The sequence below is a fragment of the Rhincodon typus genome, chromosome 17, assembly GCF_021869965.1.
Source record: "Rhincodon typus isolate 14 chromosome 17, sRhiTyp1.1, whole genome shotgun sequence".
Taxonomy (NCBI): Eukaryota; Metazoa; Chordata; class Chondrichthyes; order Orectolobiformes; family Rhincodontidae; genus Rhincodon; species Rhincodon typus.
The window spans coordinates 13,439,473-13,455,945 of record NC_063348.1 but is presented as its reverse complement, the minus strand read 5'-3'; the positions used below and the strand labels follow the sequence as shown (position 1 = coordinate 13,455,945).

The window sequence follows — 16,473 nt, the reverse complement described above, 5'->3', positions numbered from 1 at the left end:
ACTCTGTTTTCTCCTCCACAGATGCTGCCAGACCTGCTGAGCTTTTCTAGAAAGCATGAATTCTACACAAAAACTAAAAGACCAAATTGCTTATGGCATATTTCAGAAAGATGAAACAAGTTAGCTGAGGTCAGGCAGATTAGCAAATTGGCACACATGACTGAAATACAACAGTGGCCTTGGGAATCTTGAAAATTCCTGTCAAAAACTGCCCCATCCTCACCAAGTGCCTTAAGTGCTCAATTCACAAGTATAACCTCTGCTCTTCACAGCCTACCTCACTGAGCCAGTTCTGCTTGTGAACTTTTAAACTCCCACTCTCAGCAACCCTGGTACTAATGCTTAGACAGTTTCCACTGATATAGAGCCACGGTTAGACCTACTTTCTCACCTCCCTGGAGCTTCTTGTGAGTCTTCCCTTCAACGTACTGATTTGAGCGTGTTATAGATTTAGCACCTTGATTAAATCACTCTTCTGCCTTTTATAAACTCTGAAGAATAGAAGCCAAATTGCTTTGACATGGATGAAGTACCGAAGGACTGGAGAGTGGCTAATGTTGTGTCTATTTAAGAAAGGCTGTAAGGAGAAGCCTGGGAACAATAGACCTGTGAGTCTGACTTTGGCAGTGGGTAAGTCATTGAAGGTGATTCTGAAACATAGGGTTTACGTGCATTTGGAGAGGCAAGGACTGATTAGGGATAATCAGCATGATTTTGTGCGAGGAAAATAGTGTCTCTCGAACTTGATTTTTGAGGAAGTATCGAAAAGTTTGATGTGGGCCAAGCAGTTGACGTTGTTTACTAGGACTCCCGTAAAACCTTTGACAAAGTTCCCCATGGTAGACTAATTAGATCACTTGGGATTCAGGGTGACCTTGCCAACTGGATACAACTTGGCTTTACAGTAGGAGGTAGAGAGTGATGGTGAAGGGTTGTTTTTCAGACTGGAGGCCTGTGACCAGCGGTGTTCCACAGGGATCAGTACTGGGTCCACTTTTGTTTGTCAATTATATAAATTATTTAGATGAGAATATAGAAAGCATGGTTAGTAAGTTTGCAAATGACACCAAAGTTGGTGGTATAGTAGACAGTGAGGAAGGTTATCTTAAATTACAAAGAGATCTTGATCAATTGGGTCAATGAGCTGAGGAGTGGCAGATGGAGTTTAATTTGGATAAACACGAGGTATTGCATTTTGGTAAAACTAACAAGGGCAGGACTTATACAATTAATGGTAGGGCCTTGGGTGGTGTTGTAGAACAAAGAGATGTAGGGATTCACGTAGATAATTCTTTGAAATTTGCGTCACAAGTAGACAAGGTGGTTAAGAAGGCATTTAGCATGCTTGTCTTCATTGCTCAGACCTTAGAGTATAGAAGTTGGGATGTTATGATGAGGTTGTACAGGAGGATATTATTAAACTGGAGAGGGATCAGAAAAGATTTATCAGGATGTTGCTGGGAGTGGAGTGTTTGAGCTATTAAAATAGGCTGGATAGGCTGGGACATTTCACTGGAGCCTAGGAGGTTGAGGGGTGACCTTATAGAGGTTTATAAAATCATGAGGGGTATAGGTAAGGTAAAGGGTCCGTTTCCATCCTGTCTGACTGTATGTCTTAGCTGCCTAATATTTTAAGAACCTGTTCCAATGATGCAGACCCATCCAGTTGCTCTTAGCTCCTCATGGAGTCTTCTAAACACAATCTGTGTAGTTCAGCAAGCTTGCCAGCAGTACGGCAAGCTGCAGTATTCTTAACATAACCATTTTGGTCTCTCTCGCATCCTCACTCATTGCCTGTAACCTTTGAACTCCTCTTTAGTGACCCCTGAACTGTCTTGAATGACCAATTGAAAACATGGTAGCTATGTCCCTCCCATATTGCTGGGATGAAATGATTATTGCCGCCTAATAACTCTCAAAACTGTCTGTTAAATATTAAATATTAACAAGCTTGCAAAGTTCAAAACTCAGTGTCCAGCATTAGATAAGATCGTGTGATTGAGTCATTGAGTCATAGAGTCATACAGCATGGAAACAGGCCCTTCAGCCTACTCGTCCATGCCAACCAGGTTTCCTGAACTGATCTAGTCCCATTTGCCTGCGTTTGGCCCATATCCCTCTCAACCCTTCCTATCCATGTACCTATCCGAATGTCTTCTAAATGTTGTAATTGTACTTGCCTCTACCACTTCCTCTGACAGCTCATTCCATGTATGCGCCACCCTCAGTGTGAAAAAGTTGCCTTTCAGGTTTAAGGTGAGGGGGGCATATGCCATCCATTTTTAAACTCCCCTACATTTACAAAAAGACTTTGCCTATTCACCTTATCTATGCCCCTCATGATTTTGTAAATCTCTATAAGGCCACCCCTCAGTCTCCTGTGCTTCAGGGAAAAAATTGTCTGCCTATCCAGCCTCTCCTTATAACTCAACAACTACCCCACCCCAAACTCCGTCTCAGTAATATCCTTGTAAATCCTTTTGCATCCTTTCCAGTTTAATAACATCCTTCCTACAGCAGGACATCTAAAATTGTATGCAGTACTCCAAAAGTGGCCTTACCATATGTCTTGTACAGCAGCAACATGACATGCCAACTCCTATACTCAATGCTCCCACCGTCAACCCAATTTTTTAGATTGGATAACATTTGCTAAATGGTCCTGAGTATGCAGAAATTTCACAGAACCAGTTTGATCCTGTCAGTTAGGCTTACAGTGTAGTGAACTTGTTCTTGCTGGAAGTTGTACATGTTTAGACACTGGGCGCTGCTCTTTGCACACATGGTGTTTGTTTGAACTCTCAAATAAATCTGGTTCATTCGTCAGGGTAAATGCCTTGACCAGTCAACCTGCCTGATTTAATTTAAGTAACATTTGGTTGTTAACTATCAGTCATCATCTGGTGCATTCTCCATGGCAGCATCATAATTTGTTAGATTTCACTTGCAACCACTTTCTTCACTTGCAGCATTTTCATCTCTGATAGTATCAGATATTGTTCTCCTTTACATTAGGATGTATTTTTGTGAAAGTCCTAATGAGTGAAACAGAAAACTTTTGTTTTTTTTTCCAGCAATGCACAAGTTCTGTGCTACCAAGAGACTATTTACAAAGAGATTTGTCAAAAGTTATTTGAAACACATGAGAAGACGGTTCTCAATTTGTAAATGGTCAAAATTATCGGAGATTTATTAAATATCTTAAGTTGGTCTTTACAAAAGACCAGGATGATAGAGAAGCTGAGAATTCTGAATTGTTTAAGATAAATGATTATGATCAATAAAAGAACATTTTAAATACTTTAGTCGTCTCAGAGGAATACAAAGGATGGCAGCTTAAAATTTTGAGGTAATTAAAGGAGAAATTTGCCTAGAACCTAGAAATAACATTAAGACTCGTCTAAATTTGAATTTTTGCTGAAGGATTGGAAAGTGTCCAGTTGTACTGATTTTTAAAAGGAGAACAGAGTTAATCCAGGTAAATATAAATACTTCAATTTTAAATTTGAGTATTTAATTAAAGTTGAAATTACCTCTAGATACATCTAGCTAAAGAGAATACAATTGAAAGTAGCCACTTTCAACAGATATATACAAACATAAGATCCATGAACAGGAGAGGTCATTCAGCCTCATGGCTGATTTGACTATAATCTCAAAACAATATTCGTGCCTACTAATAACCACCTTTCACATCCTGCTTAACAAGAATCTACCTACCTCTGCCTTAAAAATATTCAAGCTCTCTTCTTTCATCGTCTTTTCCAGAAGAGAGTTCCAAAGACTCATGACATTGATGGGGAATGGGCTGAAGTGGCAAATTGAATTTAATGTCAGTAATATGATATGTATTTTAGTGAAATGATACAATTCAATGCAGATGCAGAATAGAATTGGCTGGGAGCTGTGGAAGAGAAAAGAAGTTGTGGAATGCAGTTTCACAGAACATTGTCAATTTAAGATGCTAAGATTTAATGGTCTATCAGAATAGCTCCAGAGTTGGTTGAGAAAAGTTGATTCGCATTAGACTATTAGGAGCTGGATTCTTTTCCAGAGGGGAATTAGTTAAGAAGGGAAAGGTGAAAAATGTGTTATTTGTGCTAAACTATAGCTTTACAATAAAACCCTTTCAAAATCGATGAAATTCCTTTGCTGCCTAATTGAGCATAAGGTTATTGGTCTGTTAAGCATACTGTGTGTGATATTGCTACAATCTTGTCTTGTAAGAAGCAACATAAATACAAAAACTGACATTTTTCAATAGAACAATGAGGATTATTTGTTGGAGGAGGTGAAAAGAAGCAGTTTGACAGGAGTCAAGGGGTCAAGAGTAAGCTTTTAATGATAAAATCAATCATGATTAATCATAAATTTTAGAAAGGGTTCAGAAAACTGATTCTACAGTTATGATTTGATGGCCCTCTATTTTTAACACAAGCATTTCATTCTGCAACTGTACAACAATTCTTATCCTGATAACTGTGTCCTCTTTGCTCTTCCACCTTTTGCCCACCCCACTCCTCCCTACCCCTGTGTCTCAATGATAATCTTTCGAAGCAAATGCCGGATGTGAATTCCACCTGGAGCAATGAGGGCCCTCATCAGCTCAGCTCCATCGACATCTCAGTGGCTGTAGCCACGGATCGTGGTCTGGTTACACCAATCGTCCGAGATGCTGCCACCAAGGGAATAGAAGAAATTTCCACGGTGGTCAAGGTAGGACAAGAGGGTCTCAATGCTGAGAGAAAGTGTGACCAAAATCAGTTTATTTAAGCCTTGAACAGCCATAAATCTTAACATGTTGGTTTAAATAGCCTATCTTCCAAAAGACCATCATAAATGGGAATAGGAGTAAGTCATTCAAATTGGGGTAGCCTCGAGCCTGTTCCACCAGTCAGTAGAGTGATGGCTAATGTGACTGTGGCCTTAATTCAACTTTCTTGCCTGCTTCCCATAATCCTTGACTCCTATCAAAAACTTACCTAATTCAACCTGAAATATTTTCAATGGCACATTTCTATGACCCTGTAACCTCCGCTGCTCATTAGAGAATGGAATTCAAATCATAAGTGACTGTCTGAATATAGAAATTCCTCCTTATCTCTACCTTGAATGGGAGATCTTTATTTTTCAAATATGTATTCTAGTCCTATATTCCACCGAGAGTCGAAACATCTATCCTGTCAAGCCCCTTCAGAAACATATGTATTTCGATCAGGTCACCTCTCATTCTTCCAAACTCTTCAGCTTTTTCTTGTAGGACAAACCTATCAATCAAGGAATCAGCCTAATGAGCCTTAATTGAATTGTCCATTCCAATTCCAATTCAAATATGACCCTCTAAATAAGATAACTAAAACTGTTTTTATGTAGTTTCACAATTGTTCTGTACAGTTGCAGCAAGACTTCTCCGCTTTTATATTTTATTCCCCTTGCAATAAAAGCCAACGTTCCATTTGCCTTTCTAATCATTTGCTGTATCTGGATGCTGACTTTGTTTGATTCATGTATAAAGCTACCCAGATCCCTCGATTTTAAGCCTTCTGTAATGTTTCCCATTTCAATAATTTTCGGCTTTTCTATTTCTGAAAAGTGGACAACCTCACATTTCCCACATTGTACGCCAAATGCAAAGTTTTTGCCCACTTACTTAATCTATTGATGTCCCTTTGAATCCTCCTCACAACTTTCTCACCTACCCATCTTTGTATGGTCAGCAAATTTGGCTATAATATAGTCTGTTCTTTGATCCAAGCCATTAAAGTAAATCATATAAAGTTGGGGCCTGAGTGCTAATATCTGTGGCTGTTCACCAGTTACAGCTTTACATCCAAAAAATAAACTGCTTATTCCAATGACTGTTTCATTTTGGGTAACTAATCCTCTATTTATGCTAGTATACCTTCCTTCCCCACTCCTGGGCCCAACCAAATATCATAAATTTCTATAGTGTATGGATACTTCATCTGTCAACTCACCAAATACCTTTTGGAAATTCAAATGCACCACATCTACTGGTTATGCTTCACGCACCCTGCTTGTCACACCCTCAAAGAACAAAGCATATAGCAGGGTGATAGATAGGCAGGGCAGATATTCATACCTATAACCCTCAGCTATCCAAGGGCAATGGCATTCATGCCAAGTAGCAATGCAGCTCAGGTCCGGGATTATCCATGGTCTGGCACCAGAACGAAAGTAGAAGACCGCTCTGTTTCATTTTAGGTTTCAGTTTCTGATTTTCACTATTTTGCGTTTCCATCAGTCTGCACCAATGCTAAATCTGTAGTGCAAATGAACTTTATGCCATTTGTATTTAGTTAGGCTAGCATCAAGTGGTGTTGAGTGGAGAAATATTATACATCCACCTCCAAAGTAACCAGTGTCAGTTTAAAATTGGCAATGCCCTTGGTAGTCCATCTTCAGCGAACCACTCGATGGGAAAATTACTACAGAATGACAAGTACCAAAAACAAAAGTGTGAAGTTAGTTCGGAAGAACTTGTGACATGAAAATATCCAGGCTTGGGTCGACAAGTAGCAAATAACATTTGCGCCACTCTATTCACATACAGTGACAATCTCCAATATGAGACAGTCTGTGCACCACCCCTTAACATTCAATGGTATTACCATTACTGAATTCCCCACTACGAACGTTGTAGGAGGTGCCATTAACCAGAAACAGAACTGGACTTGCCACATAAATACAGTGGCCACAAAAGCAGATCAAAGGCTAGAAATACCACAGCAAGTAACTCACCTCCCGACTCCTCAGACACCTGTCCACCATCTACACCACACAAGACAAGGGTGTGAATGAATACTCCCCACTAGCCTGGATGAGTACAGCTCCAACAACACTTGAAGCTTGACACATCCAGGGCAAAGCAGCCTGCTTAATTGACACCACATCCACAAGCATCCACTACAAGTAACAATAACGCTCAGTAGCAGCAGAGTGTACTATCTACAAGAAGCACTGTAGAAATTCACTAAGACAGCACCTTCCAAACCCACAACCACTTCCGCCTAGAAGAACAAGGGCAGCCATAGATGGAACACCACAACCTGCAATTTCCCTTCCAAGCCACTCACCATCCCAACTTGGAAATATATCACTGTTCCTTCACTGTCACTGGGTCAAAATGTTGGAATTCCTTCCCTAATGTCATTGTGAGTCTACCTACACTGACACGGACTCTAACGATTCAAGAAGGCAGCTCACCACCAGCTTCTCAAGGGCAACTACAGAGGGGAAATGCTGGCCAGCCAGTGATGCCCATGGTCCATGAGAATAAAAAAGAATATCTTTTGTATGTGATGCAAAAGAACACTACCAAATAATTTGGTATGTGGTATTTTAAGTGTATTTTTTGTTTGAGATTTATTTTTGGAAAGCTGACATTTAAACCCATTCGTTGGAATGATATTAATCCTGAAAGGTGGAGCAGTACCCTGTTTCAGGTACCTAAGATAGGCATGAATAATCCTGAGTCTGAAGGAGTATAAGACTGAACGGCAACATTCCTTACTGTGCTGTGGTGACAGTTTTCACTTCCCACAACAACCATCCTGTGGGGACAAACTGAAATTACCACTGGTGTGCCACACAGAGCAAATTAGCACTGGCAATTCTCCAATCATTGGGCACAACTCTCAGATCGAAGATTGTTTGCAAGATTGTCGTCAGACCCTCTACTATTTCCTTCCTGACCGCCTCCAGCATTCTAGGATGCGAGCCCTCAACTTCTGGTGTCCTTTGCACTTAGAGTCATACCGATGTACAGCATGGAAACAAAACGTTTAGTTCAACTCGTCCATGCTGACCAGATATCTTAAATTAATCTAGTCCCATTTGCCAGCATTTGGCCCATATCCCTCCAAACCCTTCCTATTCATGTACCCATCAAGATGCCTTTTAAACGTTGTAATCATACCAGCCTCCCCCACTTCCTCTGGCAGCTCATTCCATACACACACCACCATCTGTGTAAAAATGTTGCCCCTTAGGTCCCTTTTAAATCTTACCCCTCTCACCTTAAACCTATGCCCTCTAGTTTTGGACTCCCCTACCCTGGGGAAAAACCTTGACTATTCACCCTATCCATGCCTGTCATGATCTTATAAACCTCTATAAGGTCACCCCTCGGCCTCTGACGCTCCAAGGGAAATAGCCCCAGCCTATTCAGCCTCTCGCTATAGTTCAAACTCTCCAGCTCCAGCAACATCCTTGTAAATCTTTCCAACCCTTTCAAGTTTAACAACATCTTTCCTGTAGCAGGGATACCAGAATTGAATGCAGTATTCCAAAAGTGGCCTAACCAGTGTCCTGAACCAGCTGCAAAATGACCTCCCAACTCCGATATTCGATGCGCAGACCATAAAGGCAAGCATACCAAATGCTGCCTTCACTATCCTGTCTACCTGTGACTCTGCTTTCAAGGAACTATGAACCTGCACCCTATGGTCTCTTTGTTCTGCAACACTCCCCAGGACCTTAGCATTAAGTGTATGAATGCTGCCCTGATTTGCCCTACCAAAATGTAGCACTTCACACTTACCTAGATTAAACTCCATCTGCCACTCCTTGGACAATTTGCCCGTCTGATCAAGGTCATGTTGTCCTCTGGGGTAACTTCCTTTGCTGTCCACTGCACCATTAATTTTGGTGTCATCTGCACTTACTAACTACACCTCCTCTGTTCGCATCCAAATCATTTATATAAATGACAAAAAGCAGTGGACCCAGCATTGATCCTTGCGGTACACCGCTGGTCACAGGCCTCCAGTCCAACTTCTCACTAACTCCACTTCATTCAGTACCATTTCCTTTTAGCTCAACTCCTATTTGCGTTGCTCTGTGACATCCAAGGCATACTGTTCATTTAAAACCTCCACGTTCCTATATTCTCCATTTGATTTGTTTTCCCTCTCTAATCTGTCTTATTCTTTTGTTACTGTGTTGTGTGTATATAAAAATTCTTGATCAATTTTTGTTTTTAATCTCATCAGGCTTTCTAAACTCTTTTGCATCGTTGTATGTGATGTATTCATTTATATTATTTAACTTGATTTCCTGAAACCTCTAAGTATCAGTGTAATTTTGAATTCACTAATTCCTAATCACGTGCCTTCTGATGTTTGTATCTTCTTTCTTACCAGTTTTTCAATTTGATTTATTTGGACTATTTCCCTTTTAAGCTCTTATGTCTGGTTTCCTAGTCAAACACCTTTTATAATTGACTGTTCCCTTGCCAAATACCTCTATCATTTTCGATTCCCTAGCCAAGTGCCTTTATTGCTAACTTCCTCTCCTTTTTATCTTCAGTATCAAACATGAAAATGTTGTGTTTACCATTTACAAAATGTTTCTTTACCCGTGTATTACACACCCTTACCTGGAGCTTTCTCTGTTTCCTGGCATCTATCCTCCTTCTGTTGTTTTTGTATTATCTGACTGTTCTTTCCACCCAAGTTATGCTTCCTCCTCATTTTGCCCCATTGTATTAAAATAAACCTTCCATTGTACCCATGACTCTACCAGCAAGCACATTGGTCCATCCCTCCATAGAATTGGCATGAGTAAGAAATCGGAAATGATACCTCATTCATTACAATGCTATTTGTGCATCTAACCTCCTGGTCTTCCAAGTCCTGTATTGACCAGCACAAATGTGTATTCTGAGATTACCAACCTGGAGTTCCTGCTCTTCGGTCCACCTCCTAACTAATGAAACTTGTTTTACAAAGCTTGGTGTATTCAACTTGAATACAACTAAGGCATCTTGTTCACTCCGTTTCCCACTAAAATCTTTTGCACCTGCTCCATGTTGACCTATGCTTAGTCTCCTGGGCGATACATATTGTGACTGCTAAAGGAACTGTCTATTCTCCTGACTATGGAATCGTCTATTACTACTGAATGTCTACACTTCATTCCACCTCCCTTGGAATCCATTTGCTACACAGTGTCATGGATTTGGTTGTGGTTGCCGTGCACCCAAGTTGCTACCAAGAGGTATCTAGTATAAAAAACAAAACATTCTAGAGAAAATCTATAGGTCTGGCAGCATCTTTGGAGAGGGAAACATATGTAATGTTTTCAGTGGAAAAGACTCTTCTTCAGAACTCAAATCCCTGTTTGCCACTTGATGTGATCCTTATACTGCCTTTGAGTTCACATTTTCAGTCCTGATCAATAGTGAGCCACTTTGCTTTCACAAAACCCATCAGCCTGAAGATGAAAAGATTTGGCCAGTTGTGTTGCCATTTGCTTCTCAAGTGCAGGAATATTAACCTCAATTGGAGTTACTTCCTGTATACATCATCATCTCAGAACACAAAGCATCCAAGATCGCCACACTTTGTTTAACTCCACACCAATTGTTTAATTCACCAATTGTTTAACTCCACACATCACCTAAACACTTTCCTGTTAACAATTTACTGAAATGAAAGTCAGCCCCTCAGTTATTTACCCCCTTTGTACATAGTCATACAGCACAGAAATAGATCCTTCAGTCCAACCAGTCCATGCCGAACATAATCCAAAACTAAACTAGTCTCATCTACCTGCTCCTGGCACATATCCCTCCTAACCTTTCCTAGTCACGGACTCATCTAAATGTCTTTTAAACATTGTAACTGTACCTGCATTCACCACTTCCTCAGGAAGTTCATTCCACACATGAACCATTGTGTAAAAAATTTGCCCCTAGTGTCTTTTTTAAATCTCTCTTACCTTAAAAATATGCCCCCTTGTCTTGAAATCCCCCATCCTAGGAGAAGACACCTACAATTAATCGATCTATACCCCTCATGACTTTATAAACCTCCATAACCCCTCAACCTCCTATGCCCCTGTGATGTATTTAGTTTATTGTTTAAAATATGTTTATTTTAAGTTTACTGTAAAAGATGAATGCTGGTGACTTGGCAATTCCACAATGATTTAACCTATTCTTAATTTGAGATTACAGAACCTGCTTAGGACCTGACTTGTCAGTTATAAAATCCTTCCTCTGTTATTTTTCAAGAAGTGTAGGATGTGTAATTAAATAAGCATGCTCCATTCACAGGGATTGTCATGAAATCTGAAATCTTCCAAATTGAGATAGGTAGAGCACTTAACTGTGGTGCGTCAAACCTGCCTCACTGTTTCATTTTGTACTTTAAAGCTGATGATCATTTGTGTTCTGTAATTGTGCTGCTATAAAGCACTGACATTTCCTACCCATAGCAGAGCTCCTTCCAGTGATGTGTAGAATCACCATTTCATATACAGGTACCTTAAATTAAGCGATGTAGCCGAGACGAGTTTCTACATTGAGCTGAATTGAATTTATTTTTGATAAATATCGTCAACTCTGATATATGCTCATTTCCTTATTGTAGAATATTTACTGAAATTCCCATCGTTCTGTTCACAACTTTCTCCATAGGTATATACTACTTTCTGCCATTTGTTTTAACAATTTATCACTGTGTATATGGATGTTAAAAGAGTAATATTTAACATTGGGTAAATTTGTAACATCGTTGATTGATTTATGTTAGTCATACAAAATTTCAGACCAATCCGATCCTAAAGCCTACTTCCTGCCTACTTTGGGTATTTGCTGAAGAAACCTCATTAAATTAAGCTGGGAGCATGATGTAGACCCAACTGAATTCCTGCACTCTAGTTATATTTTTCTAAACAATTTAAAGTAAATGGAAAGCAAATCCAGCCCAGCCACCAGCCCAGAAGCAGCAACTCCCCTCTCAACATTAACTGAAGTACGAGTAGAGCGATCAGAATAGAGAATTAGCTTACCCACATGAATGATTTGGAGCAATGCATACTGATTTACTGTACTTTGGTTGGTTGTGTACTTTCTTCATTGCCCTAGAAAAACGGAACCAGGTATAACTCCGTTCTGTGTAAATCAATGATGTCAACTCGTGCACACGTGAATAAACAGGCAGTTAAATTCCGCTGAAAATTTGAAAGGTAAAAATTCAGCATCTAACTAATGGGGGAGAAAGTGGCCTAACAACACATCCCCTCAGAGGAGCCTTGGGTGTACTTACTTGTATTTTGTTTACAAAGGAAGGTTTATTCATTCACGGGATATGGGTGCCATTGACTGAGACACCATTTATTGCCCTTCCTGTGATGATAGCTACCTCTAAAACCCCTGCAGTCCATGTCCTTAGATAAACCCACAATGCCCTTTGGGTGAGAGTTGTAGGGTTTTGAACTAGCAATTCTGAAGGAATGGCGATATATTTCCAAGTCAGGACAGTGAGTGACTTGGAGGGAAACTTGTAGGTGGTGGTGTTCTCCATGGATACTCTTCAACATCCTTAACATTACTGAAGAGGTGAATAAGCACAGTTAGATGAAAACTAAAACTTCTTGATCAGTTCATACTTCTTGACATTCAGCTGAATGGACCTGAACTCGTCTAGTTCCATTCTTATCCATCACTCGTGGCCAGAAAGTCATTTGCAGTGGCTTTTTTTCCGTGCACAGTTACCTCTGGTGTCCCCAAAAAGTCTAAGATTGACCCTTCCCATTTTTCATCAATATTCTCTCCTTGGTGGTAAATCTGAAAACGTAACATCAGTTTCTAAGAGAATTATTTGATGCCTACATCAAATTGGCATGCTTCTGAAGTAATGTTTTTGACTGAGGCACAAGGCTGAACTACCACCTCATGATGTTTAAAACGAAAGTTGCACAATATGATTTTTTTTTAATTTGCTTTTTGAATTGCTTCTGATCTGGAAAGTTGGACGAGGAGAGATATCAGCACTACTCCCAGATAATTGTTATAAGCAAGTGTTGTTGATAGCACATGTACTCTAGTGGGTCCCAGAAGGTGATACATGAACTGGGTCACCAAAATTGGTCTTATCCCATAATTAGAGGCCCCACTTTAAATCTTGCTTCATATGTAACAAAGCAGTCAGTGTGACACTGAGCTTGGCTGTGCAATCCAAGAACAACATGCATCTATAGATTACTACACGCATACCAAGCAGTGCTGTCTGCCAGCAGGAATCTGGAGCATGTACCAGAGATTCTGGATATGAAATACCTGAATTCTGTTGTGTTTACCATTCCCTACCATCGCCCCTGTCCCTCCCTCCTACTCTATATATTTTTTTGGTTTATTTGCCTCCCAGTCCTTCCTCCCTCACCCAGCCATCCCACAGATTCATTCATCTTGGGAGTTAACCAAGTCATTTCTCCACAACAACATCATTGTTCCTTGGGTATTCAAGGTTCAAGAGTCTTACTGGCAGTTTGAGTGAAACAAAAAAAAAACTGATATTTCTGTTTTGTTTTTGCTTGCTTGCTTGCTTATCTACTTCCTTCACTGACCTCATCTCACCAAATTAAATCTGAAATTGCCCACACCGCCTGACAGACTGGCATGCTGCGATATGAAGAAGTCTGACAGTGCATTGATGACTAGTTTGCAGGTCCACTGTGATAGTGTCCTGTTTCCTTGTGTTTTGTTTGAGCAATGGGATCTTCCCGTGGAACAGTTGGAGATGAGTAAAGAATGGTCTAAATGAGCAGGACAAATGTAACGATCTATTTGGGGAGGCAATGGTATCATTGCTAGATGATTAATCCATAAACTTAGCTAATGTTTTGGGGACCCGGGTCGACTCCCACCAGGGCAGATGGTGGAATTTGAATTCAATAATGTTTTTTAAAAATCTGGAATTAAGAATCTACAGATGAACATGAAACCATTGTTGATTGTGAGGAAGACCCGTCTGGTTCACTAATGTTCTTTAGGGAAGAAAATCTGCCAGCCTTATCTGGTCTGCCCTACATGTGACGCCATAGAATAGAATAGTCATTTATTGCCACTTGTGTGTTTTTTTTACAAAAGGAATACAGTGAAAAGTGTTTAACACCTATACTAATAACAGAAGATATGGATAAGAAAAATAAAGTTAAGACCAAGGCCATCTCAGTTAAATTAATGGCTCCTGGGTTCACTGCAAGAACGCCACTTAAGCCTCTGTTCCACGCCACAACACTCTGCAGGAGGCGCTCCAAGAAACAATCTCGTTGCTGATCCCGGGAATGAAGACATCACAAAAGCTGCCCACAGGAATGCTGGGCCAAAACCATTTCATTGCTGAAACCACAACCAGCCCATCCGATGGAATCCCAGGCCATACCACCAAAGGCACTGAAGCAGATCACTACCAGGCACAGCTGCAAGGGCCACGAGGAACCACCATCACTGTCACAGTGACGGCCCGAAACATCCCTCCTCCACCTCGCAGACATTGCCTCCGCTGATATTGGGTCTTTATGCTCGCCCCTCTACAAACCACCACCTCAATGCTGCTGGCAGAGTTCTACTCTGGACTCACCAGCCGCCACCATGCTCCGGACCCCAATGAAGCCAACTTCCTACCAGAAAACAGAAAAAGAACAAAAAGAAAACAGCAATGAAAAGAAAAACGGACAGAGTGGACAAGCCCTGGGGACAGGAGCTCGGATGCTGCCTACTCCGCCACCATCCTGGACAGAGACGGACCCACAGCAACATGGTTGACTTTCAACTGCCAACTTAAATGGCCTAGCAAGCCATTCAGTTCAAGGGAAGTTAGGAATGGAGAATAAATGCTGGCCAGCCAGGGATGCACACCTCCCATCAGTGATTTAAAATAAAAACATTTTTATTAAATATGTTTCTCCCCCCTTTATCCTTTGCCAAGAGAGGGAGAGAAGTCATTGACAGTAACTGTGTGGGATGCGTCCATTGAGACCGACAATTAGCTATGTTAATAAATTATTTAAAGAATTTAGGGCATGCTGAGCATCTCCAAATTACCACTTAAGGCAGATGTGGTGGGGAGCTAACACTGTAAACAGTACTGTATGAATGATAGGACCTGGAAACGCAGAGGGAACTTGGTGTGTGTATGTACACAGATCCTTGAAGGTAGCAGCACAGATTATGTAGTTATGATGACAGATGGGACAATTGCCTTTATTAGCTAAGCCATAGAATACAAGAGCAGGGAGATTATTTTGGAACTGTATAAAATGCTGGTTAGGTCACAAATGGTCACCATATTACTGGAAGGATGTGATTGCACCAGAGTGTGTGCAGAGGAGATTTACCAGGATGCTGCCTGAGCTATGAAGAAAGGTTACATAGTTTTGGAGCAGTGACCATTGAGTGGGGATCTGATAAAGGTGTACAGGATTATGAAGGGCATAGAGGGTGGATAGGAAGGCATCCTTTTTTTCCATTCGTGGAGGGGTCAAGAATCAAGGGCGTAGATTTAAGTTGAGATGGAAGGCTAAGAGATGAGTTAAATTTTTTACACCAGAGGGAGGAGAGAGTCTGGAACTCACCCCCTAATGGATGGTTAAGTCAGAAACTCTTGTAAAGATTTAAGCTATTTTGCCATAGCCTTCAGGTCCATAGGCCAAAAGCTGGAAAATGTAATTGTTTTAGTCAGATCTTTGTTGACCAGCGTGGACATGATCGGCCGAATGGTCTGTGTGCTGTTCAGCTCTTTGAAGTTAGGGATATCTGTCTGGATCTGTAATGACTTGGGTAACCTCACCCAGGGACTGGTCATAATTTTGCAGAAGTTCAATTGTGAAAAACTAAGTGAAACTGTTGCAGCATGTGAACAAGACCAGAAGCTGTTGAGAATGCTGAATCAGACTCTGGTTCTTCCAAAAGAATAGAAATTCCATAAATCAAATTGTTTTAACTGACATGTATGGCTTTCTGCTCCTAGAGATAAAAGTGACCAATCCAAGTCAGATATAATACAACTTCAGTGAGAGTTAGCGCTGAGTTTTGAGGTTTTGGAAGTAATGAAACTGTTATCAGGGAGGCTGGAATAATGCAGGTAAGAATTGGGATTGAACTAATTTCGGCCAAATTTTTTATTTAAAGCAAAACGTTACACATTCAGTAGATGGAACAGTGAGTATTCTTCCCACAGACTTCTGCTAACAGCTTGATTGTAAACTAGTAGCAAATGCTCAAGAATTAAACCAATTAATTTTCTGTCTCTGTCTCCCTGCTGTTACTCAACACTTGCTGCAAAGTATGTGACTGAAGTTACTCGATCTGTGTAGGTTAGACTGACAAGCACAAGCATGTTTATTACCACTTTGTTTTATTGCACTCCAGTCTGCCTGAGGCAGGCAGAAAACAAGGAAAATATTGGTCACTGTTGCTGTTCTCTATTCTGTCTCTCTCTCAAGACCCAACATGCAGTGGGTCTTTGAATTACTAGTATCTTAAGCAAGTTCAACATAACTGCCATGCTGTTTTATTCTGTGTCTGTATTAATGAAGCTTAACATACTCTGTTGCTTTCTTAACTGTGTTCTCAATCTGTCCTATCTTCAATGATTAATGCACGTACACACTTAGGTTCCTTCGCTTCTGTACTTCCTTCGCTTCTGTACTTCCTTCGCTTCT

General features: G+C 40.6%; 1 protein-coding gene across 1 annotated transcript in view; it reads left to right on the top strand.

Annotated features, from left to right (window-relative positions):
* pdhx (pyruvate dehydrogenase complex component X) overlaps positions 1–16,473 on the top strand; it is an 85,927-nt gene that overhangs the window by 52,255 nt on the left and 17,199 nt on the right. Inside the window, 1 exon segment of the mRNA XM_048607295.1 lies at positions 4,558–4,716. Coding sequence (XP_048463252.1) covers positions 4,558–4,716 — 159 coding nt within the window.